This window comes from Erpetoichthys calabaricus, chromosome 5 (assembly GCF_900747795.2).
Source record: "Erpetoichthys calabaricus chromosome 5, fErpCal1.3, whole genome shotgun sequence".
Lineage (NCBI taxonomy): Eukaryota > Metazoa > Chordata > Cladistia > Polypteriformes > Polypteridae > Erpetoichthys > Erpetoichthys calabaricus.
The window spans coordinates 16,167,503-16,192,429 of record NC_041398.2 but is presented as its reverse complement, the minus strand read 5'-3'; the positions used below and the strand labels follow the sequence as shown (position 1 = coordinate 16,192,429).

The 24,927-nt window shown below is 42.6% G+C and overlaps 1 protein-coding gene across 1 annotated transcript in view; it reads right to left on the bottom strand.

Annotated features, from left to right (window-relative positions):
• LOC114641781 (zinc finger protein 345-like) overlaps positions 1 to 22,883 on the bottom strand; it is a 40,965-nt gene extending 18,082 nt beyond the window's left edge. Inside the window, exons 1-3 of the mRNA XM_028790802.2 lie at positions 22,768 to 22,883; positions 13,812 to 14,347; positions 1,474 to 2,331 (exon numbers count right to left, since the gene is read on the bottom strand). Coding sequence (XP_028646635.2) covers positions 1,474 to 2,331; positions 13,812 to 14,214 — 1,261 coding nt within the window. The 5' untranslated portion in view covers positions 14,215 to 14,347; positions 22,768 to 22,883. The remainder of the gene's footprint in view (positions 1 to 1,473; positions 2,332 to 13,811; positions 14,348 to 22,767) is intronic.
• Positions 22,884 to 24,927: the final 2,044 nt, after the last annotated feature.

The following is a 24,927-nucleotide window of genomic DNA, read 5'->3' as shown; positions in this document are numbered from 1 at the left end:
GTAGGGCATTTCAGTTATAAAGGAGACGTGCAAATGATGTGCAAGTGAAGGGGTGACTGTATAGTACACTCACATGCATACACGTCCATGCACTTTACACACAGCCCTCCACGCAGTATATGAGAGAACACATTAGTAAGTGAGGAGAACAGGCTAAATCACTGGCTTGTGATTTCTTTGGCTCGGGGAACCAAACTGTTCCGATGCCTGTTAGTTTTAATTTGAATTGACCTGAAGCGTTTACCACAGGGGTGTTTTTGGAACAAGTGATGAGCTGGGTGAGATGAATCTGCGCTGATCCTCGTAACAGATGGATCAACCATAGTCAATTCTTTTTTTTCCACAGCAGACCTCAAAACTTGCTGTCATTTAGTGTGGGTGTGGACCGTTGCTGAGCCAAAAAAGACGACAATGGAGAAGGTGTTCCCACTTTCAGTTATGGCTTGGAACACTTGTAGTAGGATGTGCTGGGAAACATTTCAGTTCTTTGGTTGACATGAAAAATGCAGTCGTTGCTGGGACTTCTTAATGGAAGTTGTGTCAATGTCCCCTTGGAGAGCGTCTGTGATAGTTGAAGGACTCCACCATAATGACTGCAGAATTATTCATTTCTAGGGTGAAATTTCTGCTCTTTGTGAAAGTCGATTACCATTTCCACTGTCTCGATGGGATTGAGGACCTGGTTATTGGTTGTACCCCAAGACACATGACGAGTCACCTCCTTTCAGTATCCCGTTTCATTACTATTAGTAATTAGTCCAATAATGGTGATGTCATCATTGAATGTAATGGTTTTACTGAAGGGTCAGAGAACTTCCAGCCCTTGGTGTAAAAACAGAGGGGGTAGCGGGAAGAGGGGAATACGCAACATCAAGGGTTCCTGTGCTGATATAAAGGCAGTCTGAGAGGTGGGAGTTCATCCGAATGTATTGTTTCAGGTTTGTCAAACTTATCGATTCAAAATTGAACCTACAACATTTATTCTTTAAATTGTACAGTTCAGTATGTAGAAGTTCAGTTCAGGGACAATGGTGTTAAATGCTGAACTGAAGTCTACCAACAGTATCCCAGCCTTTAACACTGAGCTGAGGCAGGGGTGGGCACCTTTTTATACTTGGAGACATGCAACCAGTATGAATTTCAATTTTCGATTAGTTTTACACTTATAAACTAGTTGCGCTTTGATGACACATAGTATATATTATATAATAATAATAATAAATTATATATAAAGAAGCCCACCACGCTAAGGTACCCATCAAGATTTGAGTAGCTGGACAGGTGACTTTTCGACTCTTTCCTCTATTTTCCTCTCTCTAATGTACTCCTCAGGGCTTCAGTTCTCTCCAGTGGGAATTCTTTAGTGTCCATGAAGCCCACATAAAAATGAGAACTCTAAATCAAAAACAGAACGACATTAAGGTTTTTTATCACCAGTGTGCATTTTTGTATGTTTTCGAAAACTGCTATTACTGGAATATCTTTTGCCACATTCTGAGCAACAATATGGCTTCTCTCCAGTATGAATTCGTGTGTGTCGTCGAAAAGTGCTACTGTCAGGGAATCGTTTCCCACACTCAACACAGCAATACGGTTTCACTTCTGAGTGAATGCGTGCATGCTTCCGGAAACTGCTACTGTCAGAGAATCGTTTGTCGCATTCAGAACAGCAATATGGCTTTTCTCTAGAATGAATGCGAGAGTGTTTCCGAAAACTGCTGCTGTCAGAGAAGCGTTTCCCGCATTCGGAACAACAGTAGGGTTTCTCTCCAGTGTGACTTCTTCTATGGATGTGAAGATGGCTTATTTGTGAGAATTGTTTGCCACATTCTGGACAGCAATGAGGTTTCTCTCCAGTGTGAATTCTTGTGTGGCTATGGAGGTGGCCTACGTGTGAGAATCGTTTGCCACATTCAGAGCAGGCATATGGCTTCTCTCCGGTATGGATTCGTGTGTGCTGCCGAAGAGTGCTACTGTCAGAAAATCTTTTGCCACATTCAAAACAGCCATAAGGTCTTTCTCCGGTGTGAACTCTTGTGTGCGTCTGCAGCTGGCTTATTTGTGAGAATCCTTTGCCACATTCTGGGCAGCAATGAGGTTTCTTTCCAGTATGAATAATGCGTTTATGCTCTTGTTGATCAGTGTTGATGACTTCTCTCATTCTTAGCTTGACAACGGGAAGAGAACTACACGGCAAAGGGGCAGCTGTCAAAATCTCTGATCCTCTTGTTAATTTCTTCAACTTCTCCTTGTCCTGGTTACGCTGCAGTCTGCACTGAAGAGCGGTCTGAGCGAATGAAGATGTGGAAAAGCTGGCATTCTTTTGGAAATCTGCAAAGATATAAAAAAGTCTGGTGAATTATTTTAAAAATAAATAAAACCTTAATACGAGATAGGAGACTCACTGGTTGGTATTTGTTCCTCACCCTTTATATAAAGAAGAGGCCTTCTGAAACTGAGCTGACAAAGCTTCATTTCATCGAGAGCAGGGGTGTTATCGTTGCTTCTGGTGGACCACAGTGGCTGCAGGTTTTCATTCTAACCATCTTTTTCATCAGTGACCAGTTTTTGCTGTTATTTAACTTCTTTTCCCTTCATTTTAATAGCCCTGTTTTTAAGGATGCAGTCCTCTGAATTGATTCGTTTCTTCAAATGCATTTTTGATGGACCAGCTTCTAGTTTGTGAAAAAGTCAGGCATTTGCTGCACTGATACACAGCTACAACATAGTGTATACTAGCCGCCCCCCAGCGGCCTCGTCCGCAATGCAGGTAGCAATGCAACATGACAAAACTTTAAAAAGCAATAAACAGGTATCGCTAGCTAAGCAGAGGTAAAGTACGCTCTAAAATGTGGCCAGAGGTAGACAGACTTGAACAGAGGCTGGTGAGGGAGTGAGGAAGGCCCCACCCGGCTCCCCACTCCTGAGGTCACGCTTCCCCCTTCCCTCGGCCCACAGCCTGTGTCTCGGAATTCATTTGAAGTAAATCGCTCCTGCAAGTGAACTATGATGCTTAGTGCGATGAGAGAAGTTGCAAAATACCCCGGAAAATTCAAGCAAATTCTAGAAAAAAAAAATGATCTAAATCCATTAATGTCGTTCTCTCGTTCGTTAGCTAAGTGGATGTAAGGTACATGTCCCGAGGCTGGCGTGTGAGTGAGGAGGGCCCCCCCCCCCACCAACCTCCCCTCAGCCTATAGCGTCTCTCTTGGATTCATGCAAATACATCGGTACCACAAGCGAACTGTGACACTTAGTGAAATGATAGAAGTTGCAAAACCAACCAGAATGTTCAAGAAAATTATAGAAGAAAAGAAAAATGATCTAAATCCTTTAAGTAGTTCGCTCATGAAAAGCAGACAGTCATACAGACAGACAGACAAATGTTGGATTTTATAAATATATGTATGTGTATATACTGTATATATATATATATATATATATATATATATATATATATATATATATATATATGGTTGAAATAGTTTACTGTCAAATAAATGCAAAGAGTACACGACACGTGTTTCACCCTCATTCTGGGCTCATCAGGTGTACACACTCCACTACACTCCCTTTCGGGAATCAAACCTCGGACGTCAGCGTCAGAGGCGATGCCCCTAACGTTGCACCACGGCGTGTGGTTCGTTTATTTGACAGCATGTAGATCGGGGTAATTACATTCACGGCATTCGAATATATATATATATATACACACACAGTATATATATGTATTTATATGTATGTGTATATATACATATATATATATATTGTAACAAGACGCTATATGAGCACCCAACCCAACACAGATTGGACACAGGAGACATGTATAAAAATAAAACACTTTTGATTTCTCTTCACCTGTGGGGCATGTCTTCCCCATAATCCCCACAGGCACAACACAGTCCAAAACAACACACAAATGTAAATCACCACACTCCTCTCTTCTACCACCACTCCTCTACAAGCTTCGTCCTCCTCCTCGTCCCAACTCTGGCCACTAAGTGGTGGTTCCTGGCTCCTTTTATGGCCCACCAGGAAGTGCTCCTGGTGCTTGATAAGCTGTTTCCGGTTGCACTCCCGGGTGGGGCTGAAGATTTGTCCAGTTGGGCTTAGGAGCCCATGCAGCGCCCCCTGGTGGCCACTCCAGATCACAACAGGGCTGTGCAGAACTCCATCTCCCATCGAGCCTTATGGGAGGCTGAGTCACCGCTCCAACCCAGGGCCTTCAGCGTCCAGGGGGAAGTATTGCACCATCCAGGGCTGCTACCCCTGAATATATAGTGAAGGGACGTCCCGGCTGGGCATGGGACCCAGCCATCTGACACAATATACACAGTTAGGTCCATAAATATTTGGACAGAGACAACTTTTTTCTCATTTTGGTTCTGTACATCACCACAATGAATTTGAAATGAAACAACTCCGATGCAGTTGAAGTGCAGACTTTCAGCTTTAATTCAGTGGGGTGAACAGAGCGATTGCATAAAAATGGGAGGCAACTAAAGCGTTTTGTGAACACAATCCCTTCATTTCAGGGGCTCAAAAGTAATTGGACAAATTAAATAACTGGAAATCAAATGTTCATTTCTAATACTTGGTTGAAAACCGTTTGCTGGCGATGACAGCCTGAAGTCTTGAACTCCTGGACATCATTCTGGTAGACGTTGATCTTGGTTTCATCTGTCCAAAGAATGTTTTTCCAGAACTGTGCTGGCTTTTTTAGATGTTCTTTAGCAAAGTCCAATCTAGCCTTTCTATTCTTGAGGCTTATGAGTGGATTTTGCCACTCCTAATATTGTAGCAATTTTTCAGATGGGTTTTTTCTGTTTTCACAGCTTAAGGATGGCTTCTTTCACCTGCATGGAGAGCTCCTTTGACCGCATGTTGTCTGTTCACAGCAAAATCTTCCACATGCAAGCACCACACCTCAAATCAACTCCAGGCCTTTTATCTGCTTCATTGATAAGGACATAACGACGGACTTGACCACACCTGCCCATGAAATAGCCAAAGAGTCAATTGTCCAATTACTTTTGAGCCCCTGAAATGAAGGAATTGTGTTCAAAAAATGCTTTAGTTGCCTCACATTTTTATGCAATCGTTTTGTTCACCCCACTGAATTAAAGCTGAAAGTCTGCACTTCAACTGCATCTGAGATGTGTCATTTAAAATTTATTGTGGTAATGTACAGAACCAAAATTAGACAAAAGTTGTCTCTGTCCAAATATTTATGGACCCAACTGTATATATATTGCAACACGTATACATGAACATCGCAATGCCGTTAGAAGAAAGGACTCACGATCACTGATCTACATGCATACTAAATCAACAGGACATAAGTTTAACTGGGACAATATATAAGTAAGGGGCGGCACGGTGGCGCAGTGGTAGCGCTGCTGCCTCACAATTAGGAGACCTGGGTTCGTTTCCCGGGTCCTCCCTGTGTGGAAGTTGCATGTTCTCCCCGTGTCTGCGTGGGTTTCCTCCCACAGTCCAAACATATGCAGGTTAGGTGGATTGGTGATTCTAAATTGGCCCTAGTGTGTGTTTGGTGTGTGGGTGTGTTTGTGTGTGTCCTGCGGTGGGTTGGCACCCTGCCCAGGATTGGTTCCTGCCTTGTGCCCTGTGCTGGCTGGGATTGGCTCCAGCAGACCCCCATGACCCTGTGTTCGGATTCAGCGGGTTGGAAAATGGATGGATGGATGTACAAGTCAGATTTAAGGCCAGTACTAAAAGTGCCAGAGAACTGGCCGAATGTTGGCTATCAGACAAAAACGCCATTAACAGACATTTGGACATAAACCCAGCATACGCAAACTTAAGTAGAACATGTTCATAATAAATAAAACGTTATGACCCGTATCCCCCAAAACCAAAACCCAGAGAGATATTTTTTGCAATGCCAAGCAATCCTTGCTGACTTTTAATGACATATGCGTTATGGATAATCGGAGTTCCCACATAGAGGAGTCTGCTGTGTTATTCACCCTCTGGTACGGCTGTGTGTGGCGGACTGGCATTCATGATCCACCGTATCGATTGACATTCACGTCATCTGCGAAAGAGCAACAAGGAGGGACAGGATAGACTGATGGCCATCAGATGTATGTTCATCTGAGAACTGCATTTGGGTTTTTCCTTCTTTATTTGATTTATTTGATACGATTTTGTTGCCTTTGTAACCTTCTTTAAGTTAACGCTTATATACTGATCAGGTCAAATTTGACTCGTTTTGACAACGGTAAAAATAATACCCCTAAATGCCCTTCTTTTAGCCTGAAATTTGATGACTTTTCCTAAATTGACCCAACAAATGCAAAAATGAAAATACTTTAACATTTTATACTGTTGTAAAGGCGCTACAAATTTTTTTGCAGCTGTTTTGGGTCAAATTTGACCCTGTGACGAACGGTCAGGTCCCATGCCTGGCTGGGACGCCCCTGTTGCTTATGTTCCAGGGGAGCAACCATGGGCAGCCCCACGGAAACGCCTCCCTGGCCGACGGTGATTCCCCAAACCTCCCGCAGGGCTCCATGGGAGATGGAGTCCTCCACAGCCTGGTTGGGGCCCGGGGTGGCCGCTAGGGGGGGCTGTCTGGTTTCAACAGCCTGGCTGGACAAATCTTCGGCCCCACCCGGAAGTGCAATTAGGACCAGGTGGTCAAGCACCTGGAACGCTTCCGGGTTGGTCTATAAAAAGGGACAGCCACCACCACTCGGGGAGCCAGTGTCGGAGGAGTAAGCTTGAGGAGGAGTGGTGGTCAAGGAGAAAGGATTGTTGGTGGTGGTGTTGTGATTGTGCTTTTGGGACTGAGTATTGCCTGTGGGTCACGGGGAAGACGTGCGCCCACGGGTGAAGAAAAATAAAAGTCTATTGGTTTTATACGTGCCTCTGTGTCGGGTCAGGCGCCTATATAGCGCTTCTGTTACAACCCGCATCTATTGAGTTGGATTTGAGATCCACAAGTGTGGGTGAAATCAAGAAAAATGACTGGCGGAGTGGTGGCGCTGAGGCTAGGGATCTGCACTGGAAATTGGAAGGTTGCCAGTTCCAATCCCATAAATGCCAACCTCTGCTCTGTTGGGCCCTTAAAATGCAATTGCTGAGCACTTTGAGTAATGAGAAAAGCACTATATAAATGCAAAGAATTATTATTATTAGAATTATTATTATTATTACGAAACTGTACATGCCATGTCCGAGTTTATTTTTTTTATTGGATCAGGGGGATCTTGACACTGTCATGAGAAGTGTCTGTGTAAGGGGGGTGGGGGGGGGATCTCAAAACAGTAAAAATAGTAACCACATGATGTGTGAAAAGTTCTTCATCTCTCACGGGCTTGGTTGGGCACTTGCTCAAGAAGAAAACCACAATGGTTGGCACTGTGAGGTGGAACAAGCCTGAGCTGCCACCCACAAGGAGGAGAGGGGGCTTTTCTTGTAAGTTTCAGCCAGCCAATGAGACCACAGCTGTCTCATATACACTAAAGAAAAACAACAATGTCATCCTTATGAGCACAATACAGAAGGCTGCAGAGGTCAGAAAACCAGCCATCATCCTTGACTACAAGGCCAACAAAGGAGGAGTGGACAACCTCGACAAACTAACAGGCACATACAGCTGCAAGAGGAGAGCCGCCCGCTGGCTCTCTCGTGATATTCCACAGTGCCATCGACATATCGACCTCCAATGCCTTCGTCATGTGGGGTGAGCTGAACCCTACCTGGAGGGCAAGCCAGAGGGACTGGAGGAGGTTCTTTTTGGAAAGGCCCCTCGTGACTCCTTGCATGCAAAAATGACACTCCACCTTCCATCCGAGCCTGACCCTGAACAATGAGTCACACAAGAAGCCACCACAAGTGGACAGAAGAGAAGGAGACGCCACGTCTGCTCTTGCCAAACGGGGACAACCTGCTGCAAATGTGGGAACCACACATGAAGGTCCCACCACAGCGTTGAATTTACAGACTAGTTTGCAATCATGATTTTTTTTAATGTTTTCTGTTCTACGTGTTTAATAATGTTGAATTAATATTCATCATTATAAATGGTAGCTATGAGGATTTTTTTGATGATATAGCAATGAGGACAGTGTCTTAATCAATAGCGCCTGATGACCTCGACTCTCGTGCTTCACTGACCCCCCAATGTCTTACTTGTGTTTCTGAATGGATGAGTAGTCATTTTCTCAAACTTAATTAGACATTTTAGTGATTGGCAATAATGGATATAATGAGGGTACTAGAAATAAACTCGATTCATTAGGACTAAAAGTCAAGACAAAGGTAAGGAATTCAGGGGTAACTATTGACCCTGACCTGAATTTTAAATCGCATTTTAATCAGATCATTAGGACAGCATAATAAAGCAAAAGTAAGATCTCTTATAACATTGAAAGATGCTGAGAAATGAGTTCATGCTTTTGTTTTCAGTCAACGAGATTACTGTAACGCACTCCTCTCAGGACCACCCAAAAAAGACATAAATCGATTACAATGAGTGCAGAATGGAGCTGCTAGAACCTTAACTAGGAAAAGAAAATCCAAGCACATCACCCCAGTCTGAGCGTCACTACACTGGTTACCGGTGCCATTTAGAATTGACTTTAAAATACTGCCGATGGTTTACAAAGCCTTCAATAATCTGCTCCATCCTATATTTCGGAATGTCTTACACCTTACACTCCAAATCGTAACCTTAGATCTTCAAATGAGTGTCTGCTTTGAATTCCAAGAGCTAAACTTTAAAGAAGTGGTGAGGTGGACGGCCTTCTGCTGTTAGAGACCTAAAAATCTGGAATAGCTGACCGATAGAAATTCACCAGGCTAACGCAGTGGAGCGCTTAAAACACTGCTGAAAACTCATTACTTTATCACAGCGTTCTTAGAGCTTCATTTTAGCTTAACCCTGATATTCTGTATATTCAATTAATTATCATTATTATTCATGGTGCCTCCACAATCCATACTAACCCCTACTTTCTCTTCTGTTCTTTTTCCAGTTTTCTGTGAACTGCGCCACCACCACCTGATCAGGGCACCATGATATCCCTACATTGATGGATTAAAGGCCAGATGTCCACATGACCATCATCATCGTCATATTCTTCCATATGAAGCTGATTGAGATCATTTACGTTAGGTAGAATGCCTAGAGGGGGCTGGCCAGGTGGTCTCAGGACCCCTGCAGATTTTGTTTTGGTTTTTTTTTCTCCCGCCATCTGGAGTTTTTTTTTTTGTTTTTTTCTGTCCTCCCTGGCCATCGGACCTCACTTTTATTCTATATTCATTAGTATTACCTAATTTTACTTTTAGATTTTGTCTGTTTTCTCTTTCTCCATCCTGTAAAGCACTTTGGGCTCCATCACTTGTATGAAAAAGTGCTACAGAAATAAATGTTGTAATGGTTGTAATGGGGCGCCACGGTGGCGCAGTGGGTAGCGCTGCTGCCTCGCAGTTAGGAGACCTGTGGTTCGCTTCCCGAGTCCTCCCTGCGTGGAGTTTGCATGTTCTCCCCGTGTCTGCGTGGGTTTCCTCCCACGGTCCAAAGACATGCAGGTTAGGTGCATTGGCGATCCTAAATTGTCCCTAATGTGTGCTTGGTGTGTGTGTGTTTGTGTGTGTGCCCAGCGGTGGGCTGGCACCCTGCCTGGGGTTCGTTTCCTGCCTTGCGCCCTGTGTTGGCTGGGATTGGCTCTAGCAGACCCCCGTGACCCTGTAGTTAGGATATAGCAGGTTGGATAATGGATGGATGGATAGCACATTTAGTGCATTCGCTTCCCGGGTCCTCCCTGCGTGGAGTTTGCATGTTCTCCCCGTGTCTGCGTGGGTTTCCTCCCACAGTCCAAAGACATGCAGGTTAGGTGCATTGGTGACTCTAAATTGTCCCAAGTGTGTGCTTGGTGTGTGTGTGTGTGTGTACCCTGCCTGGGGTTTGTTTCCTGTGTTGTGCCCTGTGTTGGCTGGGTTTGGCACCAGCAGACCCCCGTGACCCTGTAGTTAGGATATAGCGGGTTGGATAATGGATGGATGGTTGTAACGGTTATACATTGGTTATATAATAAATCCCAACAGTTCCAGAATGATGTTGCCATTGTCTCTTTCCATATATTTAAATCATTATGATGGTTATGTTTTGAAGTCTTGGGTAAAACAGGACGTGATACTGTGTGACAGTCACTGTGTTTCTCTAAAAACCTAACAATATACACTGTGCCTGCTCTCTGAACTATTAATTAACTCTTTTAGGGCTAATTTTTCTTTTGTTTCTTTTCTCCCAGGGCTGAATATTTTTCCAAAAACTAACATTTTTAAAAAAAAGAACACAAAGCAATTGTTTAAAATATCAAATCATCCATCCATCCATCCATCCATTATCCAACCCGCTGAATCCTAACACAGGGTCACGGGGGTCTGCTGGAGCCAATCCCAGCCAACACAGGGCACAAGGCAGGAACCAATCCTGGGCAGGGTGCCAACCCACCGCAGGACACACACAAACACACCCACACACCAAGCACACACTGGGGCCAATTTAGAATCGCCAAACCACCTAACCTGCATGTCTTTGGACTGTGGGAGGAAACCGGAGCGCCCGGAGGAAACCCACGCAGACACGGGAAGAACATGCAAACTCCACGCAGGGAGGACCCGGGAAGCGAACCCAGGTCCCCAGGTCTCCCAACTGCGAGGCAGCAGCGCTACCCACTGCGCCACCGTGCCGCCCCATATCAAATCAACAAAAAATATTTCCTTTTGATAAATGTTACTGTCTTGCATGTTGTATGAGCCTGCATACTCTATGATTTCACATACATTTTATACAGCAAAGTCTGATCTCGCTCAAAGCAGCCAATTTCAGTCATTGCCACATTGCACTCCTTACAATACGTGTTGCTTTGGTGCTTACTTTTCAATTGTCTGTTGCTGCACTTTCTCACATATATTGTTAGTGTGTACTGTAGAGAGACAAGTCACCCGTTTGCCATCGTGCCATGCCACTGCCACCAAGTTTTCTGCCCACATTGTCACCTCTTTTCCTCTTCAGCCTGTCTGGCTTCATGTGTCTCCTGTTCACCCTCACGGTGCCACAAGCTCCAATTCCTCTGCTCTGTAGCTCCATGAACAATTCAGGTCATGTATCAAAATTGTCCAAATGTACACAACATGACCCAAATGTTCATAGCCCTGAAGCAGCTCCAGCACAACCTGACTTGTCGAGGGACAGTTCTCTCTTTGAAAGAAATACTTTCCTGTCTATGTGATTACTTTCAGGCAGAAACCAGTGTTTGCTTCTGCCAGTACAAAATCCTTTATGCCATACTTTGTGGGCTTGTCTGGCATATATTTGCAGAATAAAAGGTGTCCCTTTTATTTTATCATAGATTCATGCACAGACAAATCACAGCCAGGCTGATCAAATTGTTTCTATGTTGGTTCCACAATGTCAAGCATGGGCTGAACTTTATGCATGGCGTTATATAGCCTGGCTCACCCCATGGGATTTGCTTCTGTTTATTACAGAAGTGAATAAAACTTTCCAGCATCACGTACCTATCATCACGCTGCATAACCTGTCCAAAGCCACCAGGGGACAAAGCACGTTTGGACCAATGCTCCCTGAAGTTATATCACCAGTTCTGTCCCATCTCTATTTGTAATGCCACAGCGCCCTTCATCTCGTCTTTTTGTTGTGGGTTTCCACTTTGAAAAATGAGAATGCGATGCAAGCGCAGCCCGCGATTCAAAAAATTTCTCTGCCTACCTGTTTGTCTCGTCTGACAGTAGCTGAAAAGCAACATCAGGAGAGAGCAGCCTGAAGTAGTCCAGCAGCTGGTGATCTGTCGTGTCCAACAGCAAGCCATGCCGTCTTGTGAAGTCCGGTAGCCAGTTCGGCTCCCACAGATCAATGTCTGTGTATTCCTCCCACGCGAACCTTGCCGTAGATGCATCGGCTACGCGAATGCGCTCAGCTGGCATCGGATCAGCTGGCGCGGTATCGGCTGGTGTCCGATCAGCTGATGCCAGCTTCTGATTCTCTTGCTCGATCTCCTGATCATCCATCCATCCATTCTCCAACCCGCTGAATCCGAACACAGGGTCACGGGGGTCTGTTGGAGCCAATCCCACCCAACACAGGGCACAAGGCAGGAACTAATCCTGGGCAGGGTGCCAACCCACCGCAGGATCTCCTGATCACTGTCAATAAAATCCAATTCTGAAAAATCAGAGTCCGACTCCGCGATAATGCGCAAAACATCGTCTGACGAGTGTTTTCTTTTCTGCACTCGCTTCGCTCCCTTGTGATATGTCGATGCCATCTTGCCATTGTTTACATTTCGCAACTCACGCACACACAAGGATTAGTCGGCGAGTCAACGAGTCTAGCATTCCTCCAAGCACAGAGGGAATGCCTGTGACGTGACAGTGAGATTTGTCGCCATTAACAGCTGATTGTCGCCCTCTGTCCCTGGATGTCGACTTTTGTTGATGTTCGCCCTCAACCCCTCCTGTCGACAAAAGTCAACATCCGCCCTAAAAGAGTTAAGGATGAATCATCCATTTATTAACGTCGTTCCAAATACATGACATTCTAAATAGAACTTTAGTTCAAAATTTAGTAAAGACACTTATTATGAGGGAATGCTTGGACCAGGTCAAAATTGACCCTGACCATAACGTGAAGGCATGAAATATGAAGAGTATGTAAGGGTTAACCAATGTCTTCTCTTCTATTAGTAAAGCACAGTGGTGCAGTAGTTAGCACTTGCTGCTCACGGCTCCAACCCGATGCTTTGTGGAGTAACAGCTGAGGGGCTTTGGGGTCCGTGTTTAGCTGACCAACAGCAACTGAAATCTGGCAGGTCAGGCTGGTTATCTCTGCTGCCTCAGAGGTCAAATTCTGCACCCAAACGATGTCCACATGGACTTCAAATGTCCGCTGTATGTCTGGACAAGTCATCCTCAGGAGACTCCGGCTCTTCTTTTACATCCTCAGAAAACGTGGGGGTCAGGGGGACTGATGGGGGGTATATGTCAGTGGGGGTGGGGTGGACTGACATCCCCCCCCACAGGCCTACCGTCCGACATTGCTAATCCGCCTCCATGTGTAACTCTGAATTGAATTAGCAGTGTTTGAGAATATTATGGGATGTTCCGTATCCATCTAAGTCAGAAGTGCACACCCAAACTACATAACGTTGCCCACGTGTTCTGTAGGTGTGATTTATCTCATAATCAGCGAAAGGTCAGTGCCGTGTTTTACAAATCCACTTTACTAAACGTCCGCCTGTATGAGGATGCGAGTCTGTGGACACGATCAGCACAGACAAGTCACTCCATCTGAATGACATTGGGGGGGCAGCATTAAGAAAAGGACACAAACCTTCTGTCCAGTCACTCCAGTAGATTTAGCTGCATGGATGGGAGGATTGGAGGAGTTTCGTTATGCACATTTGTATGATAGAATACATTTTTTTTAAAGATTTGAATCTTTTATTTCATTAAACGTGATATTAGTTATGTCTGCATTCTAAAATCAAAGCTTTAAGTGTGACGCATCATGTACTGGACATTTTCAGGTTTTTTTGGAGTTTAATTAATTAATAATAATATTATAATAATAATTAATAATTAATAGTAATAATAATTAATATTAATTAGTCAGGTCAACTACTGTCTGTCGTCATCCACCCATGCAGCTCCTCTCTATTTGTGTGTCTCCTCCTTATCTCCGCCAAAACAAGCAGAGGTACAACCAGTCGATGTTCTCAGCGCCACTTTCTTTTACATTGAGTCACACTACTTACTTATTTCCACAATTGCAGATGACTGCTGCTCCTCTGCTTCTCTCCCATTTCCTTCAAAGATTTTCTCTTGAAACTCAGAAAACTCGGATTTCAGTTCCATAGAATTCTGCTGGGTGGTCGGTTGTCTCATAAAAGTAAACTGGGGCTGTAAACTGCAATGAGAATCTCCATAAAAAAGGGTGTCATGATTTTGCACTTCATGATTAACTGAGAAATCTTCTGAGTCTGCGACTGTAACCTGAATAATTTCCCCCTCCAACTCCTCCTCTTTAAAAACTGAAATATTTCCTTCACAATCCTCCAACTTCATACACAAAGCCTCTGTGGCACCCCACTCACAGTCCTCTTCTTTAATGTGTGCCAGACATGCGGCCATGACGTCATCCTCTGTGGTTGAGGCCATGTTTCTGTGGAAAACTCTTCTCTCCTCAAAGTTTGCTACAAAAATTCCCTTCTCATTGGGTCAGACCGGGCCTGGAGACCATTGGACACCTCACTGCAGTGTCACTTTAACTGGGAAGGAGGTTCCATTGTATCTGTCAACAGAAAAGCAACAGAATAATATTCATGAAGTCGTCAAGCATAACTTAAGCACATCTCGGGGTTATCTGAACACTGAAAAACTACCAACTAAGGTTGTTAAGAGAGACAAGCTGCATTAACCGACTTCACCTGAGAAATCTCCTAGGACCGTGGGTCTCGATTACTGCAGCATTAGTTAGTGCAGATGTCATATCTGAAGAACTATATGACTAATGGAGTACTTTTACATGGACAATATTTGTTAAATAATAATAATACATACTATTATTATTAATACTACTACTGCTATATAATATAGCATTATTATTATTAACATCTACTCTGTGTATTATATATATATATATTATATACATACAGTACTGTGCAAAAGTTTTACGCAGGTGTGAAAAATGCTGTAAACAAAGAATGCTTTCAAAGTGAAGTGTTAATCATTTATTTTCATCAATCAACAAAATGCAGTGAATGAACAAAAGAGAAATCTAAATCAAATCAATATTTGGTTTGACCACCCTTTGCCTTCAAAACACCATCAATTCTTCTAGGTACACTTGCACACAGTTTTTGAAGGAACTCAGCTGATAGGTTGTTCCAAACATCTTGGAGAACTAAGCACAGATCTTCGGTGGATGTCGGCTTCCTCACATCCTTCTGTCTCTTCATGTAATCCCAGACACACTCAATGATGTTGAGATCAGGGCTCTGTGGGGGCCATACCATCACTTCCAGGACTCTTGTTCTTCTTTACGCTGAAGATAGTTCTTAATGACTTTGGCTGTATGTTTGGGGTCGTTGTCCTGCTGCAGAATAAATTTGGGGCCAATCATACACCTCCCTGATGGGATTGCATGATGGATAAGTATCTGCCTGTATTTCTCAGCATTGAGAACACCATTAATCCTGACCAAATCTCCAACTCCATTTGCAGAAATGCAGCCCCAAACGTTCAAGGAACCTCCACCGTGCTTCACTGTTGCCTGCAGACACTCATTATTGTACCGCTCTCCAGCCCTTCGACAAACAAACTGCCTTTTGCTACAGCCAAATATTTCAAATTTGGACTCATCAGTCCAGAGCACCTGCTGCCATTTTTCTGCACCCCAGTTCCTATGTTTTCGTGCATACTTGAGTCGCTTGGACTTGTTTCCACGTCGGAGGTATGGCTTTTTGGCTGCAACTTTTCCATGAAGACAATTCTGGCCAGACTTCTCCGGACAGTAGATAGGTGTACCTGGGTCCCACTGGTTTCTGTCAGTTCTGAGCTGATGGCACTGCTGGACATCTTCCGATTTCGAAGGGTAATAAGCTTGATGTGTCTTTCATCTGCTGCACTAAGTTTCCTTGGCCGACCACTCCTCAATGTTTCCCGTTTCTTTGTGCTTCTTCAAAAGAGCTTGAACAGCACATCTTGAAACTCCAGTCTGCTTTGATATCTTTGTCTGGAAGACCTTGCTGATGCAGTAGAACTACCTTGTGTCTTGTTGCTATGCTCAATCTTGCCATGACATGAAACTGTCTTCCACAACCTCACCTTGGTAGCAGAGTTTGGCTGTTCCTCACCCAGTTTGAAGCCTCCTACACAGCTGTTTCTGTTTATGTTCATGACTGTGTTTCAACCTACGTGTGACATTGATGATCATTAGCACCTGTTTGGTAGAATTGGTTGATCAGACACCTGACTAGAATCCTACAAAATCCCTGACTTTCTGCAAGTGGACCGATAAGAATTGATGCTGGTTTGAAGGCAAAAGGTAGTAACACCAAATATTGATTTGATTTAGATTTCTCTTTTGTTCGCTCACTTTGCATTTTGTAAATTGATAACAATAAACAATCATTATTTATATTTCTGAAAGCATTCTTTGTTTACAGCATTTTTTCACACCTGCCTAAAACTTTTGCACAGTACTGTGTATTATATAAAATCCTAAGCATAAAAGTGCAACAATTTTGTGCAACAATTTTATGTCATGTTTTTGTCACACTTTAAATCGGGCTTATTTTAAAACCTACTGGCATCATTCTTTTCAGAATTTATCGAACTTTAATGTGATGTTGCTTGATTTTCAGATTCTTATTCCGTTTTTAAATTATAAACCAAAAAATATCAAGAACTCACATCTCACGAGATGGGACTTTGTGCCAAAAGATTTAACCAGGCCTGGAGCCGGACATAAAACACAAGCAGTAGGACAGCCGCTGAACAGGCTTTTAAATGTTCAAAGCGCCGCGCGAGATGAAGATCACACAGCAAGCCAGCAGCTGATCGAGTAAAAAAAAAAAACACTATTTGTTTCCCATTGTGTCACCGTTTAAGAGAGGGTTTCAGAGGAGCAACCGCGTCTGCTTGGGATGCGTTAAGCCCCCCTCTTCACAACGCGAGTGGCAGACACACAAAGTGGCTGGCGTGTAGCGCAGGCTGGGGGGGGGGGGGGGGTTTGGCAAGCAACGTGAACAAGGGGCAAACCCCCTAGTGTATATATATATATATATATATATATATATATATATATATATATATATAAACTGCTCAAAAAAAGTAAAGGACCACTTTGAAAACACCTCAGATCTCAATGAGAAAAACAAATCCTGCTGTCTCTCTCTACTGCTATGGACTGATATGGTGATGTGTTAGGCAGGCAGGCAGCCAGGCAAGTCCATTTTGCCGAAATTTCATTGCAGCAACTCCAAATTGTACTCCATAGTTTGTGTGCCCCCAGTCCCCCCCCCCCCCGACAACCTCCTAATAAGACGACTGATGGTGTCCTGGTGGATCTCCTCCCAGATCTGGACCAGGGCATCACTGAGCTCCTGGACAGGCTGAGGTGTCGAATGGACTGTAACATAATGTCCCACCCAGAGGTGTTCTACTGGATTGAGGTCAGGCGAGTGAGCATTGTGGGGAGTAGGCAATCAATGGTATCAATTCCTTCATCCTCTCGCCACATGACATTATTGTGCACCAGGAGGAACCCAGGAGACACTGCACCAGAACAGGGTCTGAAAATGGGTGGTCCAAGGATTTCATGCCGATACTGAATGGCAGTCAAGGTGCTGTTGTCTGGCCTGTAAAGGTCTGTGTGTCCATCCGTGGATATGCCTCCCCAGACTGACTATCACTGACCCAGCACCAAACCAGTCATGATGAATGATGTCACAGGCAGCATAACGTTCTCCACGGCTTCTCTAGACCCTTTCACATCTGTCGCATGTGCTCAGGGTGAACCTGCTCTCATCTGTGAAAAACACAGGGCGCCCACCAGTGGTGGACCTGCCAATTCTGGTATTCTATGGCAAATGCCAGTCGAGCTCCACGGTGCCCACTAGAGGACATCAGGCCCTCAGGCCCCTCTCATGAAGTCTGTTTCTGATTGTTTGCTCAGAGACATTCACACCAGTGGCCTGCCTGCCTGCTTGAGGTCATTTTGTAGGCTCTGGCAGTGCCCATCCTGTTTGTCGTTGCCCAAAGGAGCAGATAATGGTGGGTCCTGCTGATGGGTTAAGGACCTTCCATGATGGGCCCTGTCCAGCTCTCCTCGAGTAACTGCCTGCCTGTCTCCTGGAATCTCCTCCATGGCCTTGAGACTGTGCTGGGAGACAGCAAACCTTCTAGCAATGCCATGTGGTATTGATGTGCCATCCTAGAGAAGTTGGACTATCTGTGCCAGCTCTGTAGGGTCCAGGTATGGCCTCATGCTACCAGTAGTGACACTGACCGTAGCCAAATGCAAAACGAGTGACAAAACAGATGAGGAGGGACAAATGTCAGTGGCTTAACAAATAAAAATGGTATGGTATGGTATGGCTTCCACCTGTTAACCCATTCATTTCTGTTTTGGGGTCGTCTCATTGTTGCCCCTCTAGTGCACCAAAGCAGCTGAAACTGATGAACAAGCCCCTCTGCTACTTCACTGACCACATCAATAGCCCACAAGTGTCAGTGACTTGATGCTATACTCTCATTCAAAAGGGGTTCTTTCATTTCTTTGAGCAGTATATATAAAACCAAAAATGTTTGCCCGCTTTTCATGAGAGAACCACCTAATGGATTTAGATCGGCTTTTTTTCTATAATTTGCTTGAACATTCCGGTTGATTTTGCGACTTCTCTCATCGTGCTATATATCATAGTTCCCTTGCGGCACCTGCGCAAATCCCAGAGAGAGGCTATGGGCCGAGGGGAAGGGGCGGGGCCCTCCTCACTCACGCACCAGCCTCCGTTCGAGTCGCTGTACCTCACGCCACGTGTTGGAGTGCATCTCGCCTCCACTTAGCTAGCGATACCCGTTTGTTCAGCAGACATTATCATCTACAGATTGTTAAGGAGTAACGTTTGACGTTTTTGAGGGAGAGATCAGAGCTCCGTGTGTTTTAGAGGGTAGCTGCTGATTGCCAGAGATACCATGGGCACGTGGGGGAAGCTCTCCCATCAGAGATGAAGACTCTCCCATCAGATACAGTGACAACGTTTGAAGCTGGAGCGTACCTACCTTCCGCTTGGCCAAAATGACATTTTTTTAATTGATTTTTAAAGTTTGTCCCAAGGACAGCTAGTACATTATATGTTGCATATATTATAATATTATTATCTGCGGTGGGCTGGCGCCCTGCCTGGGGATTTGTTCCTGCCTTGTGCCCTGTGTTGGCTTGGATTGGCACCAGCAGACCTCCGTGACCCTGTAGTTAGGATATAGCGGGTTGGATAATGGATGGATGGATAATATTATTATATTAGTATTAATAAATTTATTGTTATTATTATTGTAAATAATAATAGTTATTAATAATAATAATAATAATAATAAATCTATGAATACTACTACTACTAACAACAACAACAACAACAATAATAATAAATTTATTAATACTACTACTAATAATAATAACAATAATAATAATAAATTTATTAATACTACTACTACTACTACTACTACTAATAATAATAAATTTATTAATACTACTACTACTACTACTACTAATAATAATAATAATAATAATAAATTTATTAATACTACTACTAATAATAATAACAATAATAATAAATTTATTAATACTACTACTACTAATAACAATAATAATTTATTAATACTACTACTACTAATAACAACAACAACAACAAGAATAAATTTATTAATACTACTACTACTACTACTAATAATAATAATAATAAATTTATTAATACTACTACTACTAACAACAACAACAATAATAAATTTATTAATACTACTACTAATAATAATAACAATAATAATAAATTTATTAATACTATTACTACTAATAACAATAATAATTTATTAATACTACTACTACTAATAACAACAACAACAACAACAATAAATTTATTAATACTACTACTACTACTACTACTAATAATAATAATAAATTTATTAATACTACTACTAACAACAACAACAATAATAATACATTTATTAATACTACTACTAATAATAATAACAACAATAATAATAATAAATTTATTAATACTACTACTACTACTACTAATAATAATAATAATAAATTTATTAATACTACTACTACTACTACTAATAATAATAATAAATTTATTAATACTACTACTAATAATAATAACAATAATAATAAATTTATTAATACTACTACTACTAATAACAATAATAATTTATTAATACTACTACTACTAATAACAACAACAACAATAAATTTATTAATACTACTACTACTACTACTAATAATAATAATAAATTTATTAATACTACTACTACTAACAACAACAACAATAATAAATTTATTAATACTACTACTAATAATAATAACAATAATAATAAATTTATTAATACTATTACTACTAATAACAATAATAATTTATTAATACTACTACTACTAATAACAACAACAACAACAACAATAAATTTATTAATACTACTACTACTACTATTAATAATAATAATAATAAATTTATTAATACTACTACTAACAACAACAACAATAATAATACATTTATTAATACTACTACTAATAATAATAACAACAATAATAATAATAAATTTATTAATACTACTACTACTACTAATAATAATAATAATACATTTATTAATACTACTACTAATAATAATAACAATAATAATAATAATAAATTTATTAATACTACTACTAATAATAATAACAATAATAATAATAATAATAAATGTATTAATACTACTACTAATAATAATAATATTTATTATTATTATTTAAACAGTGGATAAAATTCTTAGTTCACTGAACCTCCTTACGCTGTAATAAGCTAGATACAATTGTCCGTGAGAAATATATTTGTGTCGTAGATCAATTCCTACTTTTCCTTGTGACTGACCGGGGCTTTTCTTGATGGTTGCTGCAGAACACAATTTTACAGGAAACTGTACTCTTTTGTACTGGAGCAGGTAATTAATAGGAAATAATGGGAATGCTGAGGATAAGTCTCATTTCACCCTTGCAGACACAATCAGATGTGATTTGTAATCTTGAACCGTTAGAAAGTTTTGGAGGGTTTAGATCAAAGCAACACACGCTGACTTGTGGTTTACTTGAACTTATTACGTACATGCAGCGTTTGGCGTTCACAAGCTTCAAGTTTACATGATGCATGTGGTGAATTGAACTTTTAAAAGGTGCGCACGATTAAAACTAAATTAATAACTGACAATTACTGTCTTTGATAGAATATATTCAGTTGACAGTACAGTGAAAAATACACCTTGTCTTGCCAACTGCATATCCTCTTATATACAGTGCCGCAATCAAGGTGGGGTGGGGGTACAAAGAGCGGAATGAAAAGCCAACAGCAGAGTTCGTATGAATCTAAAAACGCCGGCAGTCAGCAGCTTGCTAACCGTTGAGTTTTGCTTCTTCCTTGAGTTTCACCAAACTTTCTTCTTCCATTTTACAACATGGCCACGCCCCTTGTTTGTCCTGTCCAGAACACCGCCCTGTCTCCAGTCCTCCATGCACCCTATTGGTTACTGGTGCTAGGCATGTGACTCATCAATCACTTCTACTGCATCTATGTGCTCTCAGTGCCGCCTAGAGCAGGTAAGTTAGCATAATATTGGCACAAAAAAGTATTGACAAATCAAAATGTGTGTCAGCTAACTTACTTTTTACTTTCTCATATACAAAGTGTAGGGAAAGTATTGCAATCGCCCAAAAATCCGATGTCAAGATTTTTACGAATCTCGACGTTTTAAGCTTCCCTGACTTTCTCGTATATGAATTACTCCATCCATCCATTGTCCAGCCCGCTATATCCTAACTACAGGGTCACAGGGGTCTGCTGGAGCCAATCCCAGCCAACACTGGACACAAGGCAGGAAACAAACCCCGGGCAGGGCAACGAACTGAATGAAGGGGCTGTCATAATGGAGGGATGGCTAGTAGTGCATAAACTGATTGTCTTGTGCCCAGAGGACTGCTGTGTGTTAATACCCACCACGTTAACTGCCCTGCTCAGGGTCATTTCTACCATGTTCAACCCAAACTACTCGCCCCTTTTTCTCTTCCCTTGCTTAAAATGTTATGGACATTTCTTAGATTCAGCGGCTCTTTTTAAATTTCATACTAATACTTCTCAATTCATGAGACTGGAGGGGAAAAAAATGGCACATCTACAGGCTGAAATATCAACTTTATTTCGGGATGACACTGTCGGACATTGTTTAGGAGAAATCCTGCCACCTACTGAATGGAGAGGCAATTACTCTTTAAGGTTTAATGGATCCTGCATCCATTGCTATCTGTACGGAGTTTGCACGTTCCCCTTGTGTCTGATTTTTACTCCTGAGGACGCCAGTCTGAACTTCCAACCCCCCCCCCCCCCCCCCCCCCCCCAAAAAAAAAAAAAAAAAACAACAAACCAACTAACATCCGAAAAGCCTAAAAGTCAGACCGAATGAGGGGTGTGTATTATCCCAGCGTTACTGTGCGATTTTGCCAAGAGAGTCTATCCAGGGTTGGTTCCTGCCTTGCACTTAATGCTGCTAGGATTGACTGTGGTCTCCCTCGACCCTCCCCATGTCCACAGAATTCCTGCGGGTACTATATGCGAGCTGCAAATGTCATTTAGGAGAAATTTACTGTGATATTAGCAACCTGGCATCACGGATTTGTGCGAGTTCCTACGCACACTAAACTCGGGCGGAATTCCAGTGACAGGACGGGACGAGCGGCTTACACTCAGCCTGCGTGAACGTAAACGGAGAGCCGTCACTATCAACGCTGAAGCACCTCGGCAGATCACCGCGACTCTCCTTGCTCTTTGCTATCCTCATTTTCAATGACACTCCCTCGGAATACATCGCTGCCTTTGTTAATTCTGTACAATAGAAAACAAGTCCTGCACCCGCCCTGTTCCATGTTCTTTCTATTAGTTTCCCACCCCGCTCGATGCTGTCTTTGCTCACCGACTCGCCGCTCTGTCTTCTTGTTCTTTTCTTCTGCCCCCTTTTGTCTCTGAAAGTGCAGACACGCGCTGGTATGCCAGTCCGAGATTTCAATGTGTGCACATCTACGTGACGATGGGAAACAAGATGACGCATGCGCAGATGAGTGGTCGGGGTTAACATCTCCTTCGTCGCAGGCGGATGACGTACTTTAATTTCTTCTGCGCTTTCATGGAACTCACGGTAACCACCCGAACTGAATCAGATTCCCCCGTTTAGATTTCTTGCACGCCACAAGAAAAAGCAAAAGTGCGGAAGGTAAGAGGTCGGCCACGGGGGTCACGTACGAGTGGAAATCTTTGGCGATGACGGTAGACGCGACACGCTGGGCGCTTACAATATTTTAGTCCGCGATTGCACTGCATGAGTGTCTCAAATTTGACCTGTTAGCGCGATGTTTTGGCCATCTTCACGGCGATTTGTTGTTGGCTCCCTCGTTACTTCATGAATTTATTGTAAATGACGTGGTGGGTCTGTCACTTCGAGCTGGTGTAATGCGGGAATTTTCCGCTTTGGGGTCGGACTGCTAGGAAGATATCGGTGTCCAGTGGAGTGTAGGGCACCTTTGTGATTTACAACTCGCGTATTAATCCCTGGGTACTGCCAATCTCTCTCTGCCCCCTCACATTTGCTCGCATTTTCTCATTTTGATTTCACGCCTACTCCGTCCCTGATAGCCAATGCTTGATGTTATTAAAGTGCGGGCACACGTTTGTCACCATGCTGGAGGGAACGCTGGCGCACGCGTGTTGCTGTCGCTCCTCCCTGTTCACAACATTTTTCGTTAAAATTCGCGCTGAATCTTCACATTTTCAACTTGTTCACTTTATCTTACTGTATGTATACTACATGGATGCAATTTATTACTTTTTATATTGAATTTGGTTTTATTTTTATGGACTTTGCTTTATCTGAGTTCGCAGCCTCAGGGACAATGTGATCATGAACGTTTGTGTCAATTAGGCCGACTACGCCACCTAGTGATGATAATAATGCAATGAGCACCAGGACTCTACTACAGCGACACATTTTTTTTAATTTATTTTATTTACGGGCGGCACAGTGGGTAGCGCTGCTGCCTCGCAGTAAGGAGACCTGGGTACGCTTCCCGGGTCCTCACTGCGTGGAGTTTGCATGCTCTCCCCGTGTCTGCGTGGGTTTCCTCCCAAACTCCAAAGACATGCAGGTTAGGTGGATTGGCGATTCTAAATTGTCCCTAGTGTGTGTGCCCTGCCTGGGGATTTGTTCCTGCCTTGTTCCCTGTGCTGGCTGAGATTGGCTCCAGCAGACCCCCATTACCCTGTGTTAGGATATAGTGGGTTGGATAATTGACTGACTGACTCACTTTTTTATTTAATTCTAAACCACGTTCATTTTCAGGTTCTACACATTGAAACTCTGGATTCCCATATGCGATTTTGGTAGAAAAACAAAATATTAAAATAAAAAAAATAAAAGACTGGTGAAAATGCCCTGCAGGATTTGAGGCTGAAACTACTACGCTTACTCTGGCGTCTTCAACCCTGACACCAGGTCCACCAATTTAACGTAGAAGCAGCCAGGTAGGTTTCGCTGAAACTCCCCTCCAGTCAAGTTCCACGTAATTCTCTTCCCCACTTCTCGCTGTAACGTAGCACAAAAACTCTCTTGAATTCTTGATACGCAAGGGTCAAACCCTTTCCAGTACCTTTCTCAGTATGAAAACTCAATTTAGGTCCCCCCAAGATTGTCTAGTTCAAGTTTGAACAATGTTGATAATTAAAACTTTATGATGAATACTAAAAACAGTATAAAAAAAAAAAAAAAAAACTATTGGGGCGTGAGCATCAGTAGGCTTTGTGCCGTGGGAATCAAGTTCCCTGAACTCTTCTCTAACATTTCAGTAATAGTTTGCCACTCTGATGCTGATCTTTCTGATCTTGAAATCAGTCGTCACGATAGCAATTGATGAAATGACTTCATCATTCATTGACGAATGATGTTATTTGAGGGTTCCTCTCGAGACTACAGACTGAGATCGTTCCTCCCCCAAACTATGCGACTCTTCAGTTCCACTGGGGGGGTAAACGTTAACATTATTCAAAGTTATTGTCTGTTTTAACTTGCATTTTTATTACTCTT